At 41.1% G+C, this 24204-nt stretch overlaps 1 protein-coding gene across 1 annotated transcript in view; it reads right to left on the reverse strand.

Annotated features, from left to right (window-relative positions):
• The window catches only part of Fermt1 (FERM domain containing kindlin 1), a 42986-nt gene that overhangs the window by 16349 nt on the left and 2433 nt on the right, over positions 1-24204 (reverse strand). The window contains exons 2-9 of the mRNA XM_052183714.1: positions 23019-23184; positions 21759-21992; positions 18280-18426; positions 17132-17345; positions 15533-15635; positions 4598-4705; positions 3877-4008; positions 2104-2153 (exon numbers count right to left, since the gene is read on the reverse strand). Coding sequence (XP_052039674.1) covers positions 2104-2153; positions 3877-4008; positions 4598-4705; positions 15533-15635; positions 17132-17345; positions 18280-18426; positions 21759-21992; positions 23019-23166 — 1136 coding nt within the window. The 5' untranslated portion in view covers positions 23167-23184. The remainder of the gene's footprint in view (positions 1-2103; positions 2154-3876; positions 4009-4597; positions 4706-15532; positions 15636-17131; positions 17346-18279; positions 18427-21758; positions 21993-23018; positions 23185-24204) is intronic.

Consider the following 24204-nt stretch of genomic DNA (forward strand, 5'->3'; position numbering starts at 1 on the left):
TCTGGAAGAGTAGACAGTGCTTTTAATTTCTGAGCCATCTCTCTAGTCCTAAATTCATATTTTAATTTATGCCTTCTTGGGCTTTCTTTGATGGTATTGAATAATTTGATGGTTAATATTCTAAAAGAATTACACATTTTATTTTGAGTCAAGTTCTCACTATGTAGCCTAGGCTGGCCTCAAACTTGTAGCAAATCCTTACATCTCTTCCTAACAATGTAATATTTCTATGCTACACATTTGTCTCCAGAATTTCTATTTGTATCCTTTCAATAATACTTTATTTTGCTATAATTTTTACTTTTAAATTTACTTAATGATTGTAGTCATGCTCACTTGATAGTTTCTTAATAGTTTTATCACCTAAAATTATTAATGGTACATTAATTTATGTGGCTGTGATTGTTAGTGGGAACTCAAGTTGTTTTCCATATGAAGTGTGTGGATGTCTCCCTTTAAGCATTTTCAGTTGCTGGGGTTTGTGGTCCAAACCAGCTTCAGTTTAGATTCTCTTATCATTTATTTTAATCTGTTTAAAGCACAAGCTTTGGCTGTGAGTCTACAGAGAAGCTTTCTCTTCTTCCACAGATGGCATGGATAATGTCTGTGCAAGAATAACACAAGAAAGCACCAGCCCTAGCCAGGGGTGGCAGCACACCTCCTTAACTCCAGCACCTGGAGGCAGAGGTAGGCAGATCAGATCTCTGGGAGTTCCAGCCAAGCCTGGTCTACATAGTGAGTTCTAGGTCAGCCAGAGCCACACAGTAAGTAGCCTGCCTCAAAAGCAATGACCAACCCAATCAACTCAACAAATCAAACCAACAAATGCCAGCCTCAAGCCACAAGAACCCAATTCTTATGTGGCTGTGGCTTTGTTTATATGACTAAGTCTCTTCAAGCCGAAATTTCTCAGCTTCACTTTATGAACATTTTTGTTATTTGCAATCTAGTATTTTACATGGTATTCATCACCATTACCAGCTAAAGCCATCAGGTGGCAGAACTGAAGAGGATACAGGTCACGACCAACATGCCATCTCTTTGTAAAACACTAGACCATATACAGGAAGGGGCTGTGTCATTTGTTTCATGAAGTGCTGGCTATACTCTATTCAGAGACTATGAAGACCAAATTTCTTTGTGAAACAATTTTACATGTTTTAAAAAGCTATACATGTCATATTGAATTGCTCTTTCCCCCTGATGGTCTGAGTGTTATTAGACTGATCAATTGTAGTTACAGGCATTTATGCCATAGTTATCTCAGGTCACATCCTATCATCACAACAAAAGACTAAACAAGCCAATACTAGAAACCCAGTGAGATACTTTGGATCCTAGATTCTCTAGACCCCATTCCCCATTCAGTCTTTGCAAGTTCTTTGCATCTTAAAAGCAACTTGCATTCCCCACCCCCTCCCGGCTCTCTGAAAAGCCAGCTGCCCCAGTGAAGCATTGGTTTGTTAAGAAAAGTCAATAAACCATAAAGTGACACAGTAACCCGCATTGTTTCTTTCAATCCAACACTCCTTGGCACTATCACAAAAGTGGCAGTCACCCATTAAAGCAAACAGAAACAGGAGCAGATTGGCCAACACTGAGCAGGTGAATGGAGGTTAACAAAAGGGACTCCTCCCTGGAAACCCAGGAACAAAGTGCTTTAATCAAATGATTCTTAACACTGCTAAACAGCTCTCAGAGGGTGTCAGGTCCTGAGCCTCCCAACCTGACCCTAACAGAAACAGCATTCATTCTTGCAGTTCATTATTGCTGACCTGCTCATATTCACACCACTGGTGTGTGAATATCTATATGCCAAGCACTGTACTAAATTCTTCAAATGCCCCATTTTATTGAATGCTCCCAACAAACTTAAGAAGAGGATACTCCCACTTTGATAGCACAAGAAATCAAAGCACAGAGTCATAAAAACTCCACTCCAGGTGACCGGGGCATGTGATGGGGGAGTTACTGTTCAACCCACCATTGTCTTATGCCAAAGCCCATTACACAGAGCCCACCTTTGACCTGTGAACCTGCGTGCTCTATGCAATTATGTTCAATCCAGACCCCACTTGTGAGGGTCTGTTTCAAGATACTTACCTAAATAATTTGAGATAATCTGCGAGTTTAGGGATGTCAGTAATGTCCTCCTAAGGAGAAATATGAGAGTTACTAGCAGGAACTTCATAGATGGAGCTGCTAGTTTATACCTGTGGCACCCAGTATGTCAGTCACTTGCCACAGAGACTTAAAATCTGAATTAATTAAAGTGAAATAAAATGAGAAACTGAGTTCCTTAGTTATGTAAACCATAGTCGTTGTTGCTGGGGACTTTGTTGGGGTGGAAGCTGAATGGGAAACACTCCGGGGCCCCTGGGCAGGTGGCAAAGTCCTGTTTCTCAATTCTGGATGGTAACTTGGTTGACTATATTAATTTGTTAATATGTATAGTAATATTTTTTTTTTACTTTGTGAGGATAAGAATATGAAAAGAGATTAAAAAACCAACTGATACTTTTTATACCTACATGTCATTCAAGTTAAAAATATGAGTTAGAAATGACTTTAATGTATGAACAGATCTGTATGAGCATATATCTTTTGTAATTTTTAAATTAAAGTGGGCGACTCTAGTAACGTCCAGGTCACTGATTAAACCTGAAAGGCACCTGGTTCAAAGTTCATTCTGAGGTGGCAGTTGATGGCTGACTGCGGCATATAAAAGCTACTGAGGGAAGGAGGGACTTTCTCATTTGTTCCAAGAAGGATTAACTTCCTGTTACATATTCAGTGTAGTGGCAGGCACAAAGGAGCTCTGACTTCTGATCAGGCAGGGCTCTGCTTTGTGTATTAAGTGTTTGCTCTCCTGAGAAACCAACTTCCTGTTTTAAGGCCATTATCAATAAGAGGACTCACAGTGAATGCACAAGAATGTGGTGAATAAAAAAAAAAAAAGAATGTGGTGACTCGTTTAGCTCCGGTTTCAGTGGACCCACTGCCTGAAATCAATGTGATTAAACCGGTCATTATTACCTTGGTTGAAGAAGTTAAAACAAAAGAGTGCTCAGTGAAAGAATCAAACCAGCGGGGCACTGCGACTGCAAGGCTTTATCCAGCCACCTCTGCTGAGGGTCAAGGGTGGAAACCAGTTTTCCTTCTAAGGTATGACTGGAGGGTTTTAGTTTCAGAAATAAAAAAAAACTGTTTCGGAGTGTTTGATGATCTCCTAAAACCTTCCTAATGCTAGGGCCTTTTAATACAGTTCCTCATGTTGGGGTGACCCCCAGCCATAAAATTATTTTTGTTGCTACTTTGTTGCTAACTGTAATTTTGCTGCTGCAGTTAGTTGTGATGTAAATAACTGCTATGCAGAATCTCTGAGATGTGACAGTCGTGAAAGGGCTTTTCAACCCCCTAAAGAGGTCACAACCCATTGTTGAGAAGCATTGTCTTCCTCTCTGAAAAGCCATCCTCTCTGTCAGCCTCCCTCACTCAGTGACAACATATGACCAGACACCAAGGCTTTTAAAGCCTTTTCTTCATCCTCATGGGTGCCCTGTGCCATAGGCTGTGTGGCTCTTTTTAGACTTAAAAGACCACTCCATGTCCCTTGCTAGTGTAGTGGAGCCCATTGTAATTTCGCCACAGACACTGCCAACTGATCCCCAGGAAGAAAGTCAATGTAACAGCTTCAATTGGTGGTGATAAAATTCTCCTAATGGTCCCTTGTAGAGAGCTAATCCAAGAGAAGCCAGTTCTTGCTAACTTTAAGTCTGTCACACAAGCAGCATACTTTCTTTTTGGATGACATTTTCTCTTTCCTCCACTCTGCACCTTCGAGAACAAATTCTGAGTTAGCAGAAGCATTCATACCAAAGTGTTGTCCGCCTTTCCGCCTTCGAGGGTCACTTCCAAGCTAGACAATGCTGCTTCTACCTCGTCAACCTCAGACTTGGTTGCAAAGTCCTGTATATCAGCACACAGCGACAGCTTGCTGATATGATACTATAACATAAACAGAGGTTTTATTTTAATTATTTAAATTAACGTATGTTCTTGAGACAGAATCTTGTTAAAGGTTCTAGACTGTTCAGGCTAGACTCAACCTCTCTAGGGAGCATAAACTACCCTTGAACTTATGATCTTCCTGCCTCAGTTCTCTGAAATAGTGAGATTACAGGCATGCTCTACCTCACCTTGCTCAAGACAGTGGTTTTACAAATGTGACAGCCACAAATGGACCATTGACCATCTCTTCTTTTTCAGGAAAATTTCCCTCAAATCCTGAATTCCTCCTGGAAGGAACTCTGTCTGTGCAGGGAAATGACATGTAATTAAACTAACTGTGAGATTTAACGTTAGTTGTGGTCAAACCTAGTTCTGCCTTGTCATTGTACCTGTGGAGGCAAGTGACAGGAAATGCAGAATGCCTTACACAGTATGTGCACACATGTAGATGGCAAGGAACATTTTGCATGGAAACCTACTCTTCTAATTTTCATTTCTTTCTTCAGAGAAACAAACAGAATGCTTTAACTAGAACAAACTAAACTTCTTCCCCCCACCCCAGGAAGAGCTGCAGACATCCCATAACCTGCAGGGCTGCAAAGATCAGCATCTCTTCTTCTGTGCAGTCTATTTCCTCCAAGAGAACAGCCCACCTGGCTTGCTCGTAGAGTTGGTTTATTCGGACAGCGTCATACTAGAGAAAGAGAAAGAGATATGTGTGTGCGTGATCTTGAATAAAGAATAAAGTCTAGCTCAGGCAACTGCAAGGAATTTACTATCATCCCCCTGCCCACTTCCTCTTTTGACATGTGAGGTCAGCTTCTTCAAAAAAAAAAAAAAAAAAAACCAAGTCAATCCAGCTCAGATACCACGATTTTTCCTCTCTGTATCATGTTTCTATTGAGAATAAAAGCAGGCACTAGATAATAGGTAGTCAAAGATGACACTGATCTTCAAGCTCTGCCAATCCAAGAGGAATATGACAGGGTCTTTTTAAATGGAACTTTATACGAATTGTTTCAGTAAACTAGAGGAAGTAATATTCAAGTATTGTCAGGACAGCTTTGAAAAAGAGCCACATTGAAAGAGACACACCGGGCTGGTGAGATGGCTCAGTGGTTAAGAGCACTGACTGCTCTTCCAAAGGTCCTGAGTTCAATTCCCAGCAACCATATGGTGGCTCACAACCATCTGTAACGAGATCTGGTCTGTCTGAAGATAACTACAGTGTACTCACATATAATAAATAAATCTAAAAAAAAAAAAAAAGAAAGAGACACACCAGACATGAAACACAGTAACCACTACAGCATAGCATTTGTTTATGATGGGCAGCAGTTACTAATGCATATATATATGCACTATATATCTTGAGTAAGAATGGCCCTCATGAGCTTGTATTTGACTACTTAGCCCCCAGGTGTGGTAATCTCATTGGAGGATGTGTGTTACTAGGGGGTGGGCTTTGAGGTTTCACAGCCTATGCCATTCCCAGTTAATTCTCTCTCTTTCTATGACTGGCTTTAATAAAAATCTGAGGACAATTAGCTGGGCAGAAAGTGGAAGGTGGGACTTCCTGGGAGGGAGAAAAGAATTCTGGGAAGAAGACAGAGGAAGGCATTTTTATTTATTTATTTATTTATTTATTTATTTATTTATTTATTTATTTATTTTTTGGCCAGGAGACATGAAAGGAGACAGACAAGACTATAGGCTTAGAAGGTACAGCTAGCCACGTCGATAGAGCTAGATGGCTGGGTTAGCTTAGATGAGCTAGTTCAGAACCTGCCCAGCCTAGGCCTAAGCTTTGAAATATTAAAAGCTCTCTGTGGTTGGTTGGGGGAATTAGTTGGTTAAGGAATAACTGCAGTCATACTAATTTCCAGTACTAATGGAATGCTACTAATCATTTTTTTAAAGCAATGCCTGCTGCTATGTTCCCTCACATGATGGGCATGGGCTTACCCTCTAACTGTAGGCCCTCAGTAATCTCTTTCTTCTATAAAATGCCTTGGCCATGGCGTTTTGTCACTGGTATTGAAAATTAACAGATATTTGGCTTTTGCTTGTTTACTTTTGTTTTTGGAGACAGGGTTTCTCTGTGGCCATAACTGTCCTGGATCTCCCTTTGTAGACCAGGCTGTCCTTGAGCTCACAGAGATCTGTTTGCCTTCACATGCTGGGATTAAAGGTGTGCACCATCACTGCCCAGATGATATTTGGCTTTAAAAGGAAGGGAATTCAGATTCATGGTATAACGTGGGTGATTCCCAAAAATGAAATGCTTGAGACAAACTCCAAGGAAAAATATTGCATAATGGCACTTATATACACTATCTAGGTTAGGCAGATTAATCCATTCAGAAAATCAGAAGTAAAGGATTCTGTCATGACCAGGGGCTTAGGGAAGGAGAAGAGAGCTGTTGTTTAATGAATAGCAGTTATGGATAACAAAGAAAGTTTTGGGAATGGACATTAATAATACTTGCACAACACTATGAATGTGCTCATAACACCAAGTTACCACCTAAGACCAAGAGGGTAAATGAATATGTCCACTATAAGGAATAAGAAAATTCCAAATTTGTGCATAAATGATCATAGCATTATTAACAGTAGTCAAATAGGGACATAATTCAGATATTCCTTGATTAATGAATTTGATGATAGTATATAAAATAATAGAATATTTTTGGTAATAAAATAAAATAATTGTACATACATACATATAGATGAACTTTGAAAACATACTATGTGAAGGAAATTAGTCACAACATTCTTCATGCTCTATAACTCTACTTGTTACTTAAAAACCTTTTATTTGAGGCAGGGTCTCATGTAGCTCAGGCTGGCTTGGAACTCTCCACGTGTTTGAGGATGACCATGAACTCCTGATGCTCTTGCTTTCAGCTCCCAAGTGTGAGGACTGGGATCACAGAGATGAGCCACCACATATAGTTTTCTGTGGTGCTGCCATTGGAAGTCAGTGCCAGGCAAATGCCTTGTGGAAGGCGCTAAGTCCTCAGCCAAAATAGGCAAATCTGTAAAGAGATTAGTTTGCTTCTTGCCTAGGGCTGGGAGGATTGAATGGTGATCAGGAATGTTTGCTAATGGAGTACAGGCCTTCTTATGGGGTCATGGAATGTTTTGAAATTATGGTTGAACAATTCTGTGAACACATAAAAAGCATTGCAGCGTGCATATTGTTGGGTGAACATATATATGGTCTTTAAATGAGCAGAGGGAGACTTCTGTTTCTCTTCCTTTCTCTCCTTTCCTCCTTCCTCTCTTTTTTCTGGTTTTACTCTCTTTTTGGTCTTGGAATTGAACCTAGAAGCTCAGAGCATGCTTTACTATTGAACCTCACTCCTTGGGGCAAGATGCCTAAAAGTTATGATGTATAAAGTAGACTTGACACATAAAATTAAGCATTTACAGTGGAAAAAAAAACCTTTTAAAGGTTATAAGATAAAGATTGAAAGAATGTATTTCAATAAATAGAAAAGATAATATCCATGAATGCAAACTATTTGTATGAGTGAATTTAAAAATCAGACAATCCACAAGGATACAGAACAAACCCAATCAGGTGTCTCACAGAGAAGACCAGATGGCCATTTAAACACTAGAAAAGATACCCAGCCTTATCATAAATTAGAGAATTCTAACTAAGACAAGACAAGAGAGTTCCTTCTCTTTCAGACTGGCCTGTGAGATATTGATGGTGGCTGATGTTGTGGGACAGGAGCAGCTGGTACTTTTGGCAGGCGTGGCCATTAGGAAAGCTGTCTAGACATATTTCTTAATATCCTCTTGCACTTTGATGAGTATCTAGACAGAAATGTAGGCACTCACCAGATACTCTGGTAAGAATTTTTGCCACATTTGGGTCCCAACAGTCTATGTGGGGCTGCCTTTCTTTGATTATATTTCAGTTGATAAAAGAACAAATCAGACTGTATAATGACATGAAAGACAGCTCAATAAGGTAAAAAGCTGCAAACTCAAAGCATGGAAAAGCTCCAACCTATACAGGGAATACAAGGCCCCGGAAATCTGGTAAAACACAGGCTAATAAACATGTGCGAAGAATCTGCAAGGATGGTTAGCCATGAAAATGTGACTGCCTTTAGGAGGCAGGTCATGGCAAAGGGTGATTTTCTTCTCTGTTCTTTTGAAATGAGTTTACTGTGTATATTTAGGGTTTGCAACATGAAACAATGGTATAATATGGATTATAATTTGAATTTGTGTGTGAAAAGAGCATCTAACTTATCAAACATCATAATTTAACAAACACTTGCAATCTATACGTGTTTACTGCCCATAGTCCTCATGTCCTGCATGAACCTGTTGTCCACTACTTCCTGCCCTTTGACCTATATCTCCCTATTGCCTATCTACCCCATCAGCACACTCTTGTTAATACTGCAGCTTGGTGTATCTATGCTCTTTAACTGCTATTGTTCTCTTTTTGGAGTCTATATACAAATGTCTGCTTTATCTCACTGGGCACATGTGTCAGGAGCCATCATAGGAGAAGCTAATAAGAGCAGGTGACTTTCTTGAGATGAGTCTGCCTTGATTTAAAATCCATGATGGATTTGCTCTGATAGACAAGGCCCAGGAGAAACTCATTTTAGGAAAGATTCCTGCTATTAATATGCTTTTCCTGTTATTATTAAATATATAACCATCACTAGGTATTAGCCCACCCTTTTAAGAAGATCTGTGCAGAACAACAAAGATGTACTGTCATGTAGTGATTCTATATAGGCAAATAGATAATAATGCTATAGAATTCCTGACTTGACTCAAATAATTTTAGGAAGCGTTTTTTTTAGAGATGGTCTTAGTTGCTAGAAATAAATATTAAATAATAAAGCTAGAATCAAGAATAGAGCGTGCCCACTCCTAAGAATAATAAGGAATAATGAGGAATACAGTGAGCTTCATAATCACACTAAAAAGAGAAATAGACTTGGGACAATTTTGTGTTCAAGGAAAAACATTTAGGTCCAAGGATAAAGTCACAGGTGTGCACTATGATAAGGCAAGGCCATGTGAAAACTGTTGCTTTGAACTTTTAGTTAGTATATTATAATGAAACACTGCTTTGAACTTAAATCAACTTAAGTCTTCTGTAACTCCCATTCTTTGTAACATTTTTATCTCTCAGGTAATTTTCTAAAGAACTTTTTGTCTAAGAAGGTATAAAAGACCAGATAAAAGAAATAAAGTTGTTGGTTGTTGGTTAAATGATTTGGCTTGGGGAGCTTTGATCCTTCCATCCTTCCATCCATCCATCCATCCATCCATCCATCCATCCGTTCATCCATCCATCCATCCAAATGTGTACATCTGTTTGTCTATATGTATGTGTGCAGGTATATATGTGTAAGCATGCATGAATATTTATGGAATTGATTGTAATAGACTGTTAGGCCTGGCAAGAGTGTAGGTGTATGAATGTTTGAATATATATATATATCTGTCTGTGCATATTTGCCTGCCTGTATACAGCATCTTAATTCTTTCTTTTTTTTGTTTTTTTTGGGGGGGGGATTTGTTTTTTTGTTTTTTTTTTTTTTGGTTTTTTTTTTTTTTTTGTTTTTTTTTTTTTTTTTGGTTTTGTTGAGACAGGGTTTCTCTGTGTAGCTCTGGCTGTTCTGGAACTCACACTGTAGATCAGGCTGGCCTCGAACTCAGAAATCCGCCTGCCTCTGCCTCCCAGAGTGCTGGGATTACAGGCGTGCGCTACCACCACCTGGCAGCATCTTAATTCTTTTCCTTTCCTTCTTCTTTGGTTCACAAAGAGTTAACCAGTTTCTCCAGAGAGGCTTCTGGCAGATTCACCAGACAAAGGAGCACCAGAAATAAATCTTTTCACTTATCTCCTCCTGTTTTTTGATGAGGTGCTAAACAGTTTCTGGCTTCAGAGGAACTCAGACAGGCAGGCCAGCTACCCCAGCAAAGTGACTTAGACTTAAGGCAGGTAAGAATTTTGTTATAAGTCTTTACTCCACCGATGCTCTTCTTCCTCCACTGCTTCAAGAAGAACTAAACAAGAAAGGACAACCGCAGGGACTGGCCCCTGGCACATATGTGTTCTTCAGACCCATCTGTGTTGTGGCAAATGACAAGATGTCTTTTAACATAATTCATATATATGTATATGAGACTTCACAGAGTTTATTCATTCAGGCTAAACATTATTATTTTTAATTCTAAATAGCCCTTCTTTGCATTTCACTTAAAAGTAATCTCAATTGTGGTAAAATATGTGTAATAAAACCTGTCTTGGCCATTTAAGATGTACAGTTTAGTGGCATAGGTCCATCCAAAATACTATACAACCATCACCACCACAAGCTCTTCAGCTTGTAAGACCAAGATTCTATTCTCTTAAATCATAGTTTCTATGTTAGGTTTTGTTCTGTTTTTAGGAAATGCTTTTCTAATCTCTCTCTCTCTCTCTCTCTCTCTCTCTCTCTCTCTCTCTCTCTCTCTCTCTCTCCATGGTGTGCTTGTGTGCAGTATGGGCATGTATTCATGTAGGCTTGTGAATGTAGGCCAGAGGCCTGTGATAGTGCCCTCTTCCATCACCCTCTGCCTATTCCTTTGAGGCAAGGCTTCTCCCTGAACATAGAGTTCACGGTTTTTCAGCTTGGCTGGCATCCAGAAAGCCTCAGTGTCACCTCTGTATCACTGCCTGCCTCAGTTCTGGAGTCACAGGCCCATGTGAGACCATGCTTTGGGTGCTAGGATCTAAACTCAGGTCCTTAGGATTGTGCAGCAAGCAGTCTTAATTACTAGCCACTTCCCAGGCCCATTTGAAAAATTTTTTAGCAATAGCTATACATTTTACTATATACTTAGAAGACATACAATTGATAAAGAAAATATGAAGGAGCAATGGAAATACTCAGAGGACCTCAGTAGACTCCTCAGGGGTTGGTTAGCACCGGATTATTTTTCCTTTTGTATTAATCTTATGCCTGTTAAAAAGAGAGGCAATAGCGAATGTCTAAACGTGAAGCAAGCCCAAACCAGAGAATAGCTCTGAAATGGTAAATAGGAAAGCCGACATGCTGGAATTACAGATGTGTGCCATGACCCCTGATTTCTAGAGAATGAGTTTTATAGTACATAAATTATTGTTCAATCAAGACTTTACAACTGGGTTGGAGAGATGGCTCAGTGGTTAAGAGCACTGACGGCTCTTCCAGAGGTCCTGAGTTCAGTTCCCAGCAACCACATGGTGGCTCACAACCATCTGGAATTGGGATCCAATGCCCTCTTCTGGTGTGTCTGAAGACAGCAGCAGTATGCCCACATACATGAAATAAATAAAAACAAAGAAATTCACATGTACAGTAGACTTGAATCCAGGTGAGGTGGCATACACTTATCATCTTAGACAGAGGAGCTGAAGCAGGAGGATCATCTGAGCATGGGAGTTAGAGACCAGACTGGACAACATAGCCAGGCTCCTTTCAAAAACAAATAAAACTAAAAGCCATGCAGCTGCTACCACTCACCCCCTACACACACACACACACACACACACACACACACACACACACACACATGGATCCTGTTTTAGTTCATAGATTATAGACAAAATCTAAATAGTGATATCAAAACAGTCACATTTGACCAGCAAGGTCAACCTAGATATTTGTCAGCCCCTCAGTCCTAGTATATCTAGGTACTAATACTCCAGGATCTCAGTGGGATAGGCCGCTCAGCCAGGCTTTCTTCAGAGTAGTTAATAAAGATTTTGAAAGTGTAATAAAAGCTCTCACACCTGAACGTCTTTACATGCTCCACAAGCCAAATCAAATAATGGTGTGTAAAATACATTAAACTACAGTTATCTGCAGCTACAAGTTAACAGTAGATCAATAGGATCCAGAAGAAGGGCTCAATGCTGGCCTCTCCCTGTCCCCAGAGCTGTCCAATCCAGAGATTCTCTATTGGTTCTGCCTGGCTTTGAGGTTTCCCTCGAAGAGGCCGGTTTTCCCCTGCAAATGCTGAGGCACCATCGGTAGCTCATTAACAGCATCCTGTAGGTTACTATCTCTGAGAATACTTTGATCTCTTTTCCATCTATTTAGGAACAACTCTTTCTTCAGTGGATATGTTGGAAAGTTTTATGCCAACTTGACATCAACTAAAGGTCACCAGAGAGGACAGGTCCTCATTGAGAGAATGCTTCTATTGGACTGGAGGCGAGCTAGTAGGGCATTTTCTTAATTAATGATTAATGGGAGAGAGCCCAGCCAAGTACGGGTGGTGCCATACCTGGGTTGGTGGTCCTGGGTTCTCTAAGAAAGTACAAGCATGCCATGAGGCTCCTCCATGGCTTCGGTGTCACTTCTTGCCTCTATGTCCCTCTATGTGAGTTCCTACACTGACTTCCTCTGATATGGAAGAGTAACCCCAAGTTGCTTTGGTCAAGGTGTTTCATCGCAGCAATAGTAACAACCAGGTATAGTAACAATTGGGTATGGACTACCTGGGTTAATGCTTAGCCCTCATTTTCCTGTCTCCTGGTTGACTAAAGCTAGAACCTCACGCCTTGGAGGGCATGGGTGCATTCTGCCATCTCTGTTGTGCGCATTCCTGCTTCTGTCTGTCTCATTAGCTCAGTGAGTGCCTTTCCCATATACCAACCGAGATGCACACAGGGTAATAAACCTGTATTGTCATTTCCATGTCCTCAAGAAAGTTTATTGTTTAATGTGATCACGAGGTCCTCTGACCTCTGGGAATGGAGGTCAGTATCCTGGGGGGAGGGTACTCTAATGCTCTTATTGCTTACACAAAACTTGAAGATAGTGTGACTGACAGAGCTAGAAAAGACAGTTTCTTTTCTTCATGTTTTAAACATATTTAAAAGGGTTCACAAAAAAACAAATGCACTGACTAATTCTTTTTTAACAACAGTATGGTATAAACGTATTATAATATACTTAAGCAATTCTCTACTGATGGACATTTAGGTGGTTTCCAGTTGTTTTTAAAAGCCAATTACACAGTAATAACCTATAGTAATAATATATAAAGTTACATAAGTGCCACTATGCTGTAAATAGATTTGCAGGTCAAAGTAGAGTTGTAATTCTGATAGATATTGCCACATTGCTTTCTGTGGAGGCTAGACGAGTTTGAATTTTGACTTACAATGACTTGTGAGACCTATTCTGGGTTTTATTATTTATTTGCGATAACAACAACAACAACAACAACAAAAAGAACACATTGTTAGCATTCCTTCTAGGCTCCACCCCACAGTTACCTGGCAACAGCCAGGTATGCCTGGCTCACTGTAAAAGGGGATGTTTGCCCCTCCTTACTCTCTTACCCTCTCTGTTCCTTCTTCCTCCCTCCTCTCTCCGTTTGTTCCTGACTGACCTCTCTTCTGTGAGCTCACTCTTTCTCTTTCTTTCTCTCTTCTTCTTTCCCTCTCTCTCTTCCTTTCTCTATCTCTACTTACTCCTCAATCCCCCTCCCCATGCCCTAAATAAACTCTCTTCCATATTATATCCCCGGTACCTCAGGGGGAAGGGATGCCTCAGCATGGGCCTGCAAAGAGGCTCCCTCCCACCTCACCATGCACCTCCTTCACCAAACATATCTTGGCTCTTTCTTTCTTTTTTATAAAACACAACACACATACTTTGCTATGCTTCTTTGGTAAAGAATTTGCTTACTACAGTTTATTGTCTCATGTGGCAGACCTGTGCATTTTAGTTTGTTGGCTTTAATGCCTGAGAGTTTTAGATTTCCTGCATGCAACTTAGTTCTAAAAATAGTTGTTTGATAAATAAGTGAATAAATAAACTAACAGATGGGGAGACATTTGAATAGATAAAATGGAGTCAGTATATTGGCTTAGCAATTAAAACAGTGTGAATATATTTTCTATTCATATTTATCTAGATTTGTGAAGCATTTTAGGTAGGTTATTAGAACAGAAAGCACAGGACAACATAGTTTATTTGGGAACTAAATGAGAAAAGACTGGAGTTGAACTAGGGATAGGATTTTAAAATGAAATCACAAAGTCCTCAGCAACAGTCAGGAGAAATCTCTTTTTGGGTTGTTGGTCAGGGGAGTCTAAGAGACTCTTAAGTAATACTGGTTATAACTGTCACCCTTAGTTGTCCCCCAGAAGTTGAAGGTAAGTCCCTGTTGATGACACCACAAATTTCAGTCATAGTGCTCAGATGATTATGAGCTAGATCTGACCTAAAAGCCTCCTTTTTGCTTTTGTAGTACCAGAAGGTACTATGTAAAATTCCAAGAAAGAAAAGCAATTAAAAGTCTTACCCATCTATATCTATGAACCACAGTAACTAGCTTGGCAAGACAATCTTACAGTGTAACAGTGGCACTCATATCTAGGCAGTAACCAACAGCTCTCTAGTTAGTTAGGCTTGAGTCTCACTGAATAGGAGAGAAATCATATTGGTGCTGAAAACCTAGGATAACCTCCTACTGTCACTTTCCTAGACCAGTATAATCCCTAACTTCCTTTTAAATACTTACCCTATACACCCAGAGAAGTGTAGCTTTCAAGGTTATTTTGACACAATGGAGACCATTGCAGGAGTCCCCAAGTGGTCAAAATGCAGAGGACAACTGACTATGGGATGCTCGCTCCAGTTGCTACACCTACAACCCAATTCCCACACCTAAGGCTCAGACCATTCTGAAGTAGGGGTGGAAAGATTGCAAAAGCCAGATGACCAGAAAGTCTGCTTTGAGATGACAGGGAAGTTACAACCATGAAATCTCAACAATATATATGCTTCAATAAGAACTGAGCAATTTTAATAACAGCTGGCATTCCAGCGTGGATAACATGGATGTCTCATGGGGCCCCATCCATAGATACACACACACACACACACACACACACACACACACACATACTGAGAAGGAATGAGGTGTTTTATTTTGTTTTGTTCATTTTGTTGTTTGTTTTTGGAAGAAATTCAGTAGGGAAGCCAGGGAACTGAAACTGGCCACAGATAGGCATAGATGGCCATAGATTGGAAAGATAGCTACAAATCAACCAAGAGGGCAGAGGTGTTGCTACAGGGAAGAAAAGTGCAGAGAAAGGTAGAGGCAGGCTTCTCACACAAATGCTCAGAGAGAAATGAAGAAGAGCAGGAGACACAAGCCCTGCCTGGGGCTGATGCGGGGAGGTTGCCTGGCCACGAAGACCACACTGCTTCATTTTAAGTTTTCTATAACGGGCCAGTTAGCGGCTGACGCTCAGCTTTCCTGTAGACTCATCTCAACTCTCATCAAATTTCCTAATATTCGTTGGGTAGAGATTTGCCCATGCTCTTTACTTAGACAGATGATCCCTTTCCACTAAAGACATTTTATACTGTGGTGGGGCGTCTTGTGTGAGTCACCTGGTGGTCCTGGCTTGCTCTTAGGAAAGTGTCCGCAAGCACTTCACAAAAGGAAAACAAAATGAAACAAAAGAATGATTTCTTACTTTAGGGTTCAAGTCAAAGAAGGTGTAGTATTTAAATCTCAACAGCAGCTGCTCGTCCTCTTGAATGCTTTGTTCCATAAGGGATCTTGAGGAATCCAGCCAGCTGGGAAACAACAGGTTAGGATTTAAAAACCAGCTCGCTTTGCAAACATACCCACCACACTGAGTTACACATTACATAAATCCACGGGCATGGGCAGGGCAAACAATGTCAACAAAACCAATCAGCACATAATAGCTTATATTTGTACCTTACCTTATTGTTCTTAAGTTAAAAAATATTCTTAATGACACATGAAAGTTGATATCTAGTGTTTCTCTTCTTTTCTTTCCCTTCTTTTTTTCTTCCCTTCCTTTCCCTCCCCTTTCCTCCCTCCCTCCCTCCCTCCCTCCCTCCCTCCCTCCCTCCCTCCCTCCCTCCCTTCCTTCCTTCCTTCCTTCCTTCCTTCCTTCCTTCCTTCCTTCCTTCCTTCCTTCTTTTTTTGAGACAGAATCTCACGTGTACTCCAAGCTAGCTTTGAACTCCAAGCTCTTGCTTCCTGAGTGTTGGAATCATAGGCACGTACCATCATGTCTGTCACTACCTTGGTGTAGCAGACAAAGTGACCAAGTCTCTGTGAATTTTATGATCTATGCAAAGGTATAGCTCCATTGTGGATCCAGCATGTAAGTCCTTGTCTCTAACTGCCTGCCCTGCTGCTCCATCATGGTCAGCCCAAAGCTAGGTCTAGCTTAGGCAGTGTGCAGTCTTTTGACAAGCAACACATCATCGTCATCTACAAAGTTCATGATGGAGAACTACATAACTGCACAGCAAAATAAAAACTTAAAACTAATAATTTAAGGGACTTTGTAATTTTGTGTTGTGCTTTTTTGTGGTTATCTTGTGCATGTATGACCGATGGTCCACAGGTTGGACATGCCTAGTAGACCCTTTTGCAGAGAAGGAAAAAAATCACATGTGCTGTGCAATGTATTAACCTCTAGCCAGGCATGGCTACTGAACATTTAAATGTAAATAATGTCACATCTTAATTCTTTTTTAGTTTATTTATTTTTATGTATGCATGCTCTATCTGCATGTATAGCTGCGTGCCAGAAGAGAGCATCAGATCCCACTATAGGTGATCATGAGCCACCAAGTGGTTGCTGGGAATTGAACTCTGGACCTCCGAAAGAGCAGCCAATGTTCTTAACCACTGAGCCATCTCTCTAGCCATGCAACTTAATATTAACTAAGGAGAAGCACTGTTCTATAAAATATAGCATAAGCTGGGTTGACCACCTTCACTGTCTCCAACAGGTTCATGCTTATAAGCTACTGACCCCCGCCCCCTAAACTCTTTTTACAACAAGAGTTGTAGTTATGGATGAAGACATCAAGTTATTTGAATAAAGCAGTTTTGCTACCCTTTAAAGATATTGAGACCACCCTAGTCTGTTCATGTTTTTGTCTGTTAAAGTTAGCCTTCTGAATTTTGCTAAAAAGCACTATGTTCATGCCTATAACTTCCCAAATTAGACAGTACCCATCTCTTTGACATCTTTTAGTATATGAACACCAGTTCAGACAGGAGAAAGATGAAGCCCCATCCTTACCCTGCATTCATCTTGGCTTTGTCAACCAGAGATCGAGGCTGGAACATGTCGGCGAGGACATCTGGTGATGGAGGAGGTTGGCTGAAGGCCAGAACACTGCAGTTTTGCTCTGTCAGAGGGCTGTCACCAAACCAAGTCATGGTGGATAAAGCTGGTGTCCCATTAATGGGGTCATATGTGGGTGTCATGGTCTTACTGTACAAGCCAGGGCTTACTAAGAGGCAAGGAGAGAAGGAGTTTGATAGGTGATTTATCTTAGGAATCTTTAGAAGAAGTTATACTGAAACAATTTTGATTTAAATGTCCCAGAAGTCAGGATGGTAGGGAGGTCAGTTACACATAGGTAAAGATGTTGTCTAGACCTTCCAGTCTTGGGATCCCAGACATGTAGAAGTTTCCAAAACTCAGTACAGATAAATCTTGGTAAGTAAGCCCTTTCTAACTGTTCAAAGTTCTCTTAGGGAACTGAGATACAAAATGTCTCAGACAGCAAAGGGATATGTTTGTTACTTTTAAAAACACAGTAACTGCTTCCCTGATTCTCACTGAACACTGTTCAATTTCCCCTTTTATTCTTTGCATTGAAATATACAAGAAAAGCCCTCGATATTACAAGAAAGCTAGTGAAGTTGTTTTGATATGGGAAGAAAGGATATATATTCTCAGAATCTTTACCTGCCTTCCCTGTACAAGCCAATGAATACTGCTTAAGAGTCACACAAAGACAAACGAGAAAAAGAGAAATATATTTAAATGATCTAAATTGCCTTCTTTCTAAAATTTACCTTTTTCACTCACAATTCATGGTTATATGTGCTTGAATTACAACATATGATACACAATCAAAACCATGAGTTACTAAGCATACCTTTGTAAGAGTCTTAATTTAAAACCTCTTTAAACTTAATGAGATATTCCTCCCTCAACTTGTCAGTTGATCCTTCTCTGTGTGGAGAGAACATGGAGAAAGGAAGAGGGGGAGATAGAGATCCCCTTTGTTGCTTCAAGGGTCCTGGTGTGGCTTCTTTAGACTTTCTCATCCAGTCAGTTCCCAAACTGATGGAGGGGTTGGGGAGGGGGAGGGGGAAAGGGAGAGACTTGTTTTCCTTTGGGGTCTACAGTCAGAAGCTGAAGCAGCAGCCCCTTACCTGGGGAACCTGAGCTTGTTGAAGAACTTTCTAGATTCAGGATGTCTTCCATCACTGGTTCTTTACTATTTTTTTCTTTCTTCTTTTTCTTTTTACAATAGTCACTAGAAGGCTTTAACAATGAGAGCTCTTCTGGTCTTCTGATATCTGAAATAAAACAAAGTAACAACTGACAAAAACAAAAAGCAAGAGAACTAAGAAGAAAAAGAATTCCTTCTGAGGTTCATAACTGTTTTGTGTATTTGATAAGTCTCTGTTGGGATGGGGAGATTTTGACAGCAAAGGGAACCCACTACATCTGGCTTGAAAGAGCAGAAAAGGAAGAAAGATCGTCCCCCCCACCAAGTTGGAAGGAGAGCAAACAGTGGTAGGAGGTTCAGACTAGTGCGACTTCTAATCTGGTTTGTGTTTTAACTTGTGATGAAGTTATGTCAGGTGCATGCAGAGCAAAGGGGACGGTTTCATGCCCTTCACCACAGGCTTGCCAGCCAGTTCCTAGCACTGTCACTGCTGTGAGGCTCTTAATATTGTCCATGAGCTACTGATTTTTTCCTCCTTTCCTTCCTATCCCCCACTCTGGTTTGTAAATTACCCCAAAGGGCCCCAACATCCTTTTTGATTTGTGGACCATTGACTCTGCAATCTCTCTTTCCCTACACAATGGTCATTAATCATTTCCTGCCAACCCTTGGAGGTGTCCTCATGTTCTGTTTTGCCTTCTGAACCTCCATCCATTAATGTGTGCCGGCCTGACTCCCAGTAGTTTGAGAGCATCTGGATATCTGTCAAGAGCTTGTGCTACCTGTTGGCCATGTTCTATATTACACACCTCCAGCCGTCCATGGGAGAGGATTCATTCTCCCCACAAAGAGCTGTCAGTGCTAGGCTCCTTCACCCTCCTGGAACAGCCCCGGAGCTGTCTATACTGCCTCTCAGAGGTCCTGGCTGCCCACACTGTGACACTCTTACTGGAAGCTGAATGTCTATAATCTCTCTTCCCAGTTTCCACACAGTATATCCTGGCATCGGGACCTAAGTTCTAGATTGCTTATCTCAGAGTTGGCTTTTGAAGCTATGATAACCCTTCCTTGACTCATCCAGGTAGTCAGGGCTGCTGGCAACCTACTGAGCAGCCTCAGTTTCAGCTATAATCCAAGGAAGTGACTGTTTTCAGGGTTCTGGTACCTGCTTTTCTAGATCCTCTCATCCAGTCAGTTCATAAGCTGCTTGGCGCTCAGAGGTCTGAGCAATGCAGCCGTCTCTCTCCATCAGCCAGGATGTCTGACCACCAGGCTACAAACATACCAGGGACCATTTTATACACGTCTGATAACTTAAATATTATAGTGTAAGCGTTAAACATAAAATAAGAAAGCAAAACTCCACTGAGGCTCTGTGCCTATTTTGTCCCTCAGAGGAAACCCGCCATACTGCTAAGTGAGCTAGTGTTGATGGATGTAAGAGCTGTGATTAGAGATGCTGAGCAGAGCTCTCTCTTAATGTATCTTCAAAGCTACAGTTAGAGAGGAGAGCAGCTGACTGCTTGCCCTCACCTGGGATGTGTCACCAGGTCCCTTTGGGGTGTGGAAAAGGCCTCTTCATTTGGTTTGTTACTTGATGTTGGAACCCTCGCTAGAATACTACCAACCAAAACAACAATGTGCCCTTTTGCTTCACATTTACCTACCATACTCGATACTCGAGGTCAGGGATGCTCGAGGAACTTATGCTCCCCAATGGAATATTCCATGTATTGAATGGTTCACTAAACAGCCACTGGGCAGCCAGTGTGCGCCGGACATTGATATGTGGAGTTAGTGTTTCTTCCTAATCCTGTTTTAGGACAGCAGAACCCTTAATGTCGAACAAGGACAGTCCTGAACCTGTGAACGCCTTCCTTCTTTTGCTCTACCTCCCATCCCATTTTAACACTCTCTAGACCTTCTTGCCTGTTTGCTGACCACCCATCTCTGCTTGCTTCAAAGGCTGAGATGCCGGCAATCTTCGTCACAGTATCAGCCATGCACTACACTGTCCACTGCACAGTAGGGCTCAAAGAGCACTTGTTGAATAAATGAAGGAATGAGGCAGCTTATAGTTTAGTGGGGGGAGAGAGAATACTCAATGAGACAATATTCTGTGTTCACTCGCTGGGTGATATTTAATATTCTTGGTACCAAAGAAGATATCCACATATTTAAAAAAGTAGGAAATAAGAACCACTCATAGTACCAGGGTCCCTGTTTCTATAGGGTATCATAAAGAAAAAATTAGTCGTAGTAGTGTTGTTTCTGTGATGTTATACCACGAGACACCAATTCATCAGATAATCCTGGTGACATATGCTGGTAATCCTCATAGGTTTCAGGCTGAGGCAGGAGGACCACAAGTTTGAGGTAAGCCTTGGCTACTAAGATCATATTTAAAAACCGAACAAAAATAAGATTAGCCTTCTATTGATAAATATGTTTTGTGTGTGTGTGCGCGCGCACGCGCGCGTGTGTGTGTGTGTGTGTGTGTGTGTGTGTAGTATGTATGTAGATGTTTGTGTGTTTTCAGGCACTTGTGTGCACATATGTGTGAGGTCAGAAGACATCCTTGGTGTCATTCCTCAGGAGCTATGCACCTTGTTTTACTGAGATAGGTCTTTCACTGGCCTGGACCAAACAGGGCAGGCTAGCTGGTCAGTGAATCCCAGGGATCCACCCATCTCAGCCTTCTCACCGCTGGGCTCACAAGTCTACACCACCATGTTCATCATTTTAAAAACATGGTTTCTGCCAGGCATGGTGGCGCACACCTGTAATCCCAGCACTTGGGAGGCAGAGGCAGGCGGATTTCTGAGTTCGAGGCCAGCCTGGTCTACAGAGTGAGTTCCAGGACAGCCAGGGCTACACCAAGAAACCCTGTTTCGAAAAACCAAAAAACCAAAACAAAACAAAAACATGGTTTCTGGGGCTTGATAAGGCAAACACTGTATTTGCTAAGTTCTCTTCCCAAAGAGTGCTTTTCTGTTTAAGCTTCTTAAATAACTTTTGTCATTATTTACAGGAGCCAAGTACTAATAAAGGAATTGAAGTGTGCAGTGCCATCATCCCAAGGATAGAGACCACACAGTATGTCATAATAAAAGATTTAACAAAAAAATAAAAGATTTAACAAAACTCCCATTTCTTTGTCTTAAAAAGTGGAGTTTGGAGAAACAAGTTTGGAGTGGTAGGCTTACCATGGCCACTTCTACTTACAAATGTATTTGAATAGCTAATTGTAAGCTTGTGGAAATGATTTATGCAAATAGCGTTCCTTTCCTTTCAATTCCACTCTGAAGGGCTGCAGTGCTCTGCCTTGGGCATGGGAATTTACTTCCTTGTAAAGGAGCGTTCTCCAGCCAAGGCTTGAGGCGGGCAGAAAGCATAAGTAATTTTCCTGTCTTCCTTTGCCAAAAGTCTAAAGGGCACCTCCCCTACTGGGGAACTCACTCAGCACTTTGCAGATATCAGCCACGGCTTTAAACACCACCGCAGAAAAGCTGACACGCAGCCGCACGGTCTTGGCGTTGGGTAGGCGGAGGCGGAGCATCTTATGCTGAGGGGTGAACAGAAGCTTGGCATCAGCCTGGACTCCACACTTGTCCAGGGTCCAGTGCGTTTTCAGAAGCCAGCAGCGCTTCTGCTCCCACCACAGAGCAAAGTCTGACCAGTCTTGGGCTATGTCTGCAAAAGCGGAGAACACAGTTTATGAGAGGAAGCCGAGTACTCAAGTTGCTGCCACCTCTATTCATGGCTTGCGAAGCACTAATCTTTAGTTTACAATCTTTTTATGGTTCAAGACTCTATGTACAGTTCTTAGCTTCCTTCCAAAGTCTCCCAGGAGGGGCAGGGAACAAATGGTGTCTGAACTCTACTCTTATTTACCTTTAAGTATCACGAAAAAAATATAAAACAAAGCTTTTGTTCTAATGAATGCTAAACCATACCCCAAGCTTTCTATGCATCAATCTTGATTGCTTAATCAATCGTAATCTCTTACAGAAATTAATTCTTGTACTACTGGATCACAAGTGAACAGTGACAGTCCCCCACAGGCCACACAAAACATGGAAAGCTGACAGCTCACTCTTCCCAGCCATGTCTTCTCTGAGAAGTGAGAAAACCCTTCTCTCACTGCTCTGAGTAGCAGCATCAGATTATTTTGGAAGGCAATGGACCAGTAATTGTTCTCTGTGGCATAGAATATATCTGCTGTGGTTGGGATATGGCTTGAGTGTTCCCCAAGGCTTTATGAGTTGAGGGTTGACCTACACTGTTAAGGATGAAGAAGAATGTAGAGATTTAATCTGACCATAGTATTAGGAGGTAGAGACTTTGGAAAGTAAGTAGGATTAGGTATGACCATTAAAACACAGCCCCTCTGGTCGAATCTGTTGCTTTTACAACAAAGCAGGAGAATCCAGCTAGAGACACACATCCGCGTGCGCACACACACACACACACACACACACACACACGTATATATTCATTCTAATATAGTTTACCATTGTATTTTGAGCTTTTACAAAGGTGGCTGGGTTCATTTGAAAACTCTTGTATGGGTCACTCCTTCTCTTCCTGGGAGATTAGAGGTGGGGAAGGGGCACATGTTGTCGGGAAATCTAGAGCCAGCCATGGACTGTAATGGAAGGGGGAGGGCAGCACAGAGGGGTTTGAACACAGGAAAAACAAGGAGAAGGAGTGACTTACTCATCTGCTCCACAAGTCTGAGCATCACTCCTCCAATATGCAGGTCCCCAGACACCCTCAGCGTGATGTCTGTCTGTTCTTCATCTGCGTGGTCAACTCGGACCACAAGCTCCCAGGATGCAGATGTGAAGTCACCAGATGACAGCATTCTGGCCCAGGCAGGTGTCTTCAGGGACAAAAGACAAATAATAGATCAGAATGGCAGGGGACAGTACAGTGTGCCAGCAGGTCCTCAGAGAAAAGCTATTGTCTTTTGTTTTTATATTTTTATTTTAGAATTTTTTGTTCAAAGAATTCTGTAAGGTTTCTGGTACCTAGATATTAAATTAGGATCCTAATTGTATATATAAAAAGACTTATAAAAGTAATCACAGCTATCTAAAGTTCTGGTTTTTTATTTTCTCTACTGGAGTATATATTTTTTGCCCATATGATCTATCAATCTTAGTTTTCCCTTTCAACTAGTTTTTCTTGATTTCTCTGACAAAACACAATAGACCATGGCAATATTCCATGAGATCTTTAAGAAATTTCCATATTTACTGAAATATAGTTTGTATGATATAAAATATACAGATTTTAATGTAACAGTTCAACAAATTATGCAAAATATACTTCAGTACACTCAATTATAAGAAGCTTCCCACTAAAACCATTTCCCTCGGAAACCCTCTCTCTAGTATCTCTCATAGATCAGTGTTACTATATTCCTTCTAGTACTATTGCTATCTTCTGTATAAGAGCCCTAAAATTAAACTCAGCAAGATAACTGCACATCAATCATGATCTTACTTTAATGTGTACGACAGCATAGGCCCATGACAATAATTAAGGTGCATGTGTGTTTGATTTACTTAAACTACTGTTTTATTTCTATAGTGTTTTGGTGTCTAACCCAGGGCCTTGTGCATTCTCGTCAAATGATCTTAGCACTGACCTATATAGCTCCCACTCAAAGGAAGTCACTCTTTTAAAGCACACGATAAGATTTTTTTTTTGGAGACAAGTTCACTCTCTTGCCTCAGTCTCCCAAGGGCTAGCATGGCAGGTGTGTGCCACCCCTTTTGGCCCCACAAAGGTTTTGGATATGTTGTTGGCAAAAGATAAAAAACAAAAACAAACAAACAAAAACCAAACAGGAGTGACTGGCCAAAATTTAGTCTTTAAAATAATGTAGGGTTCACAG

Source organism: Apodemus sylvaticus, chromosome 5, assembly GCF_947179515.1.
Source record: "Apodemus sylvaticus chromosome 5, mApoSyl1.1, whole genome shotgun sequence".
Classification (NCBI taxonomy): Eukaryota; Metazoa; Chordata; class Mammalia; order Rodentia; family Muridae; genus Apodemus; species Apodemus sylvaticus.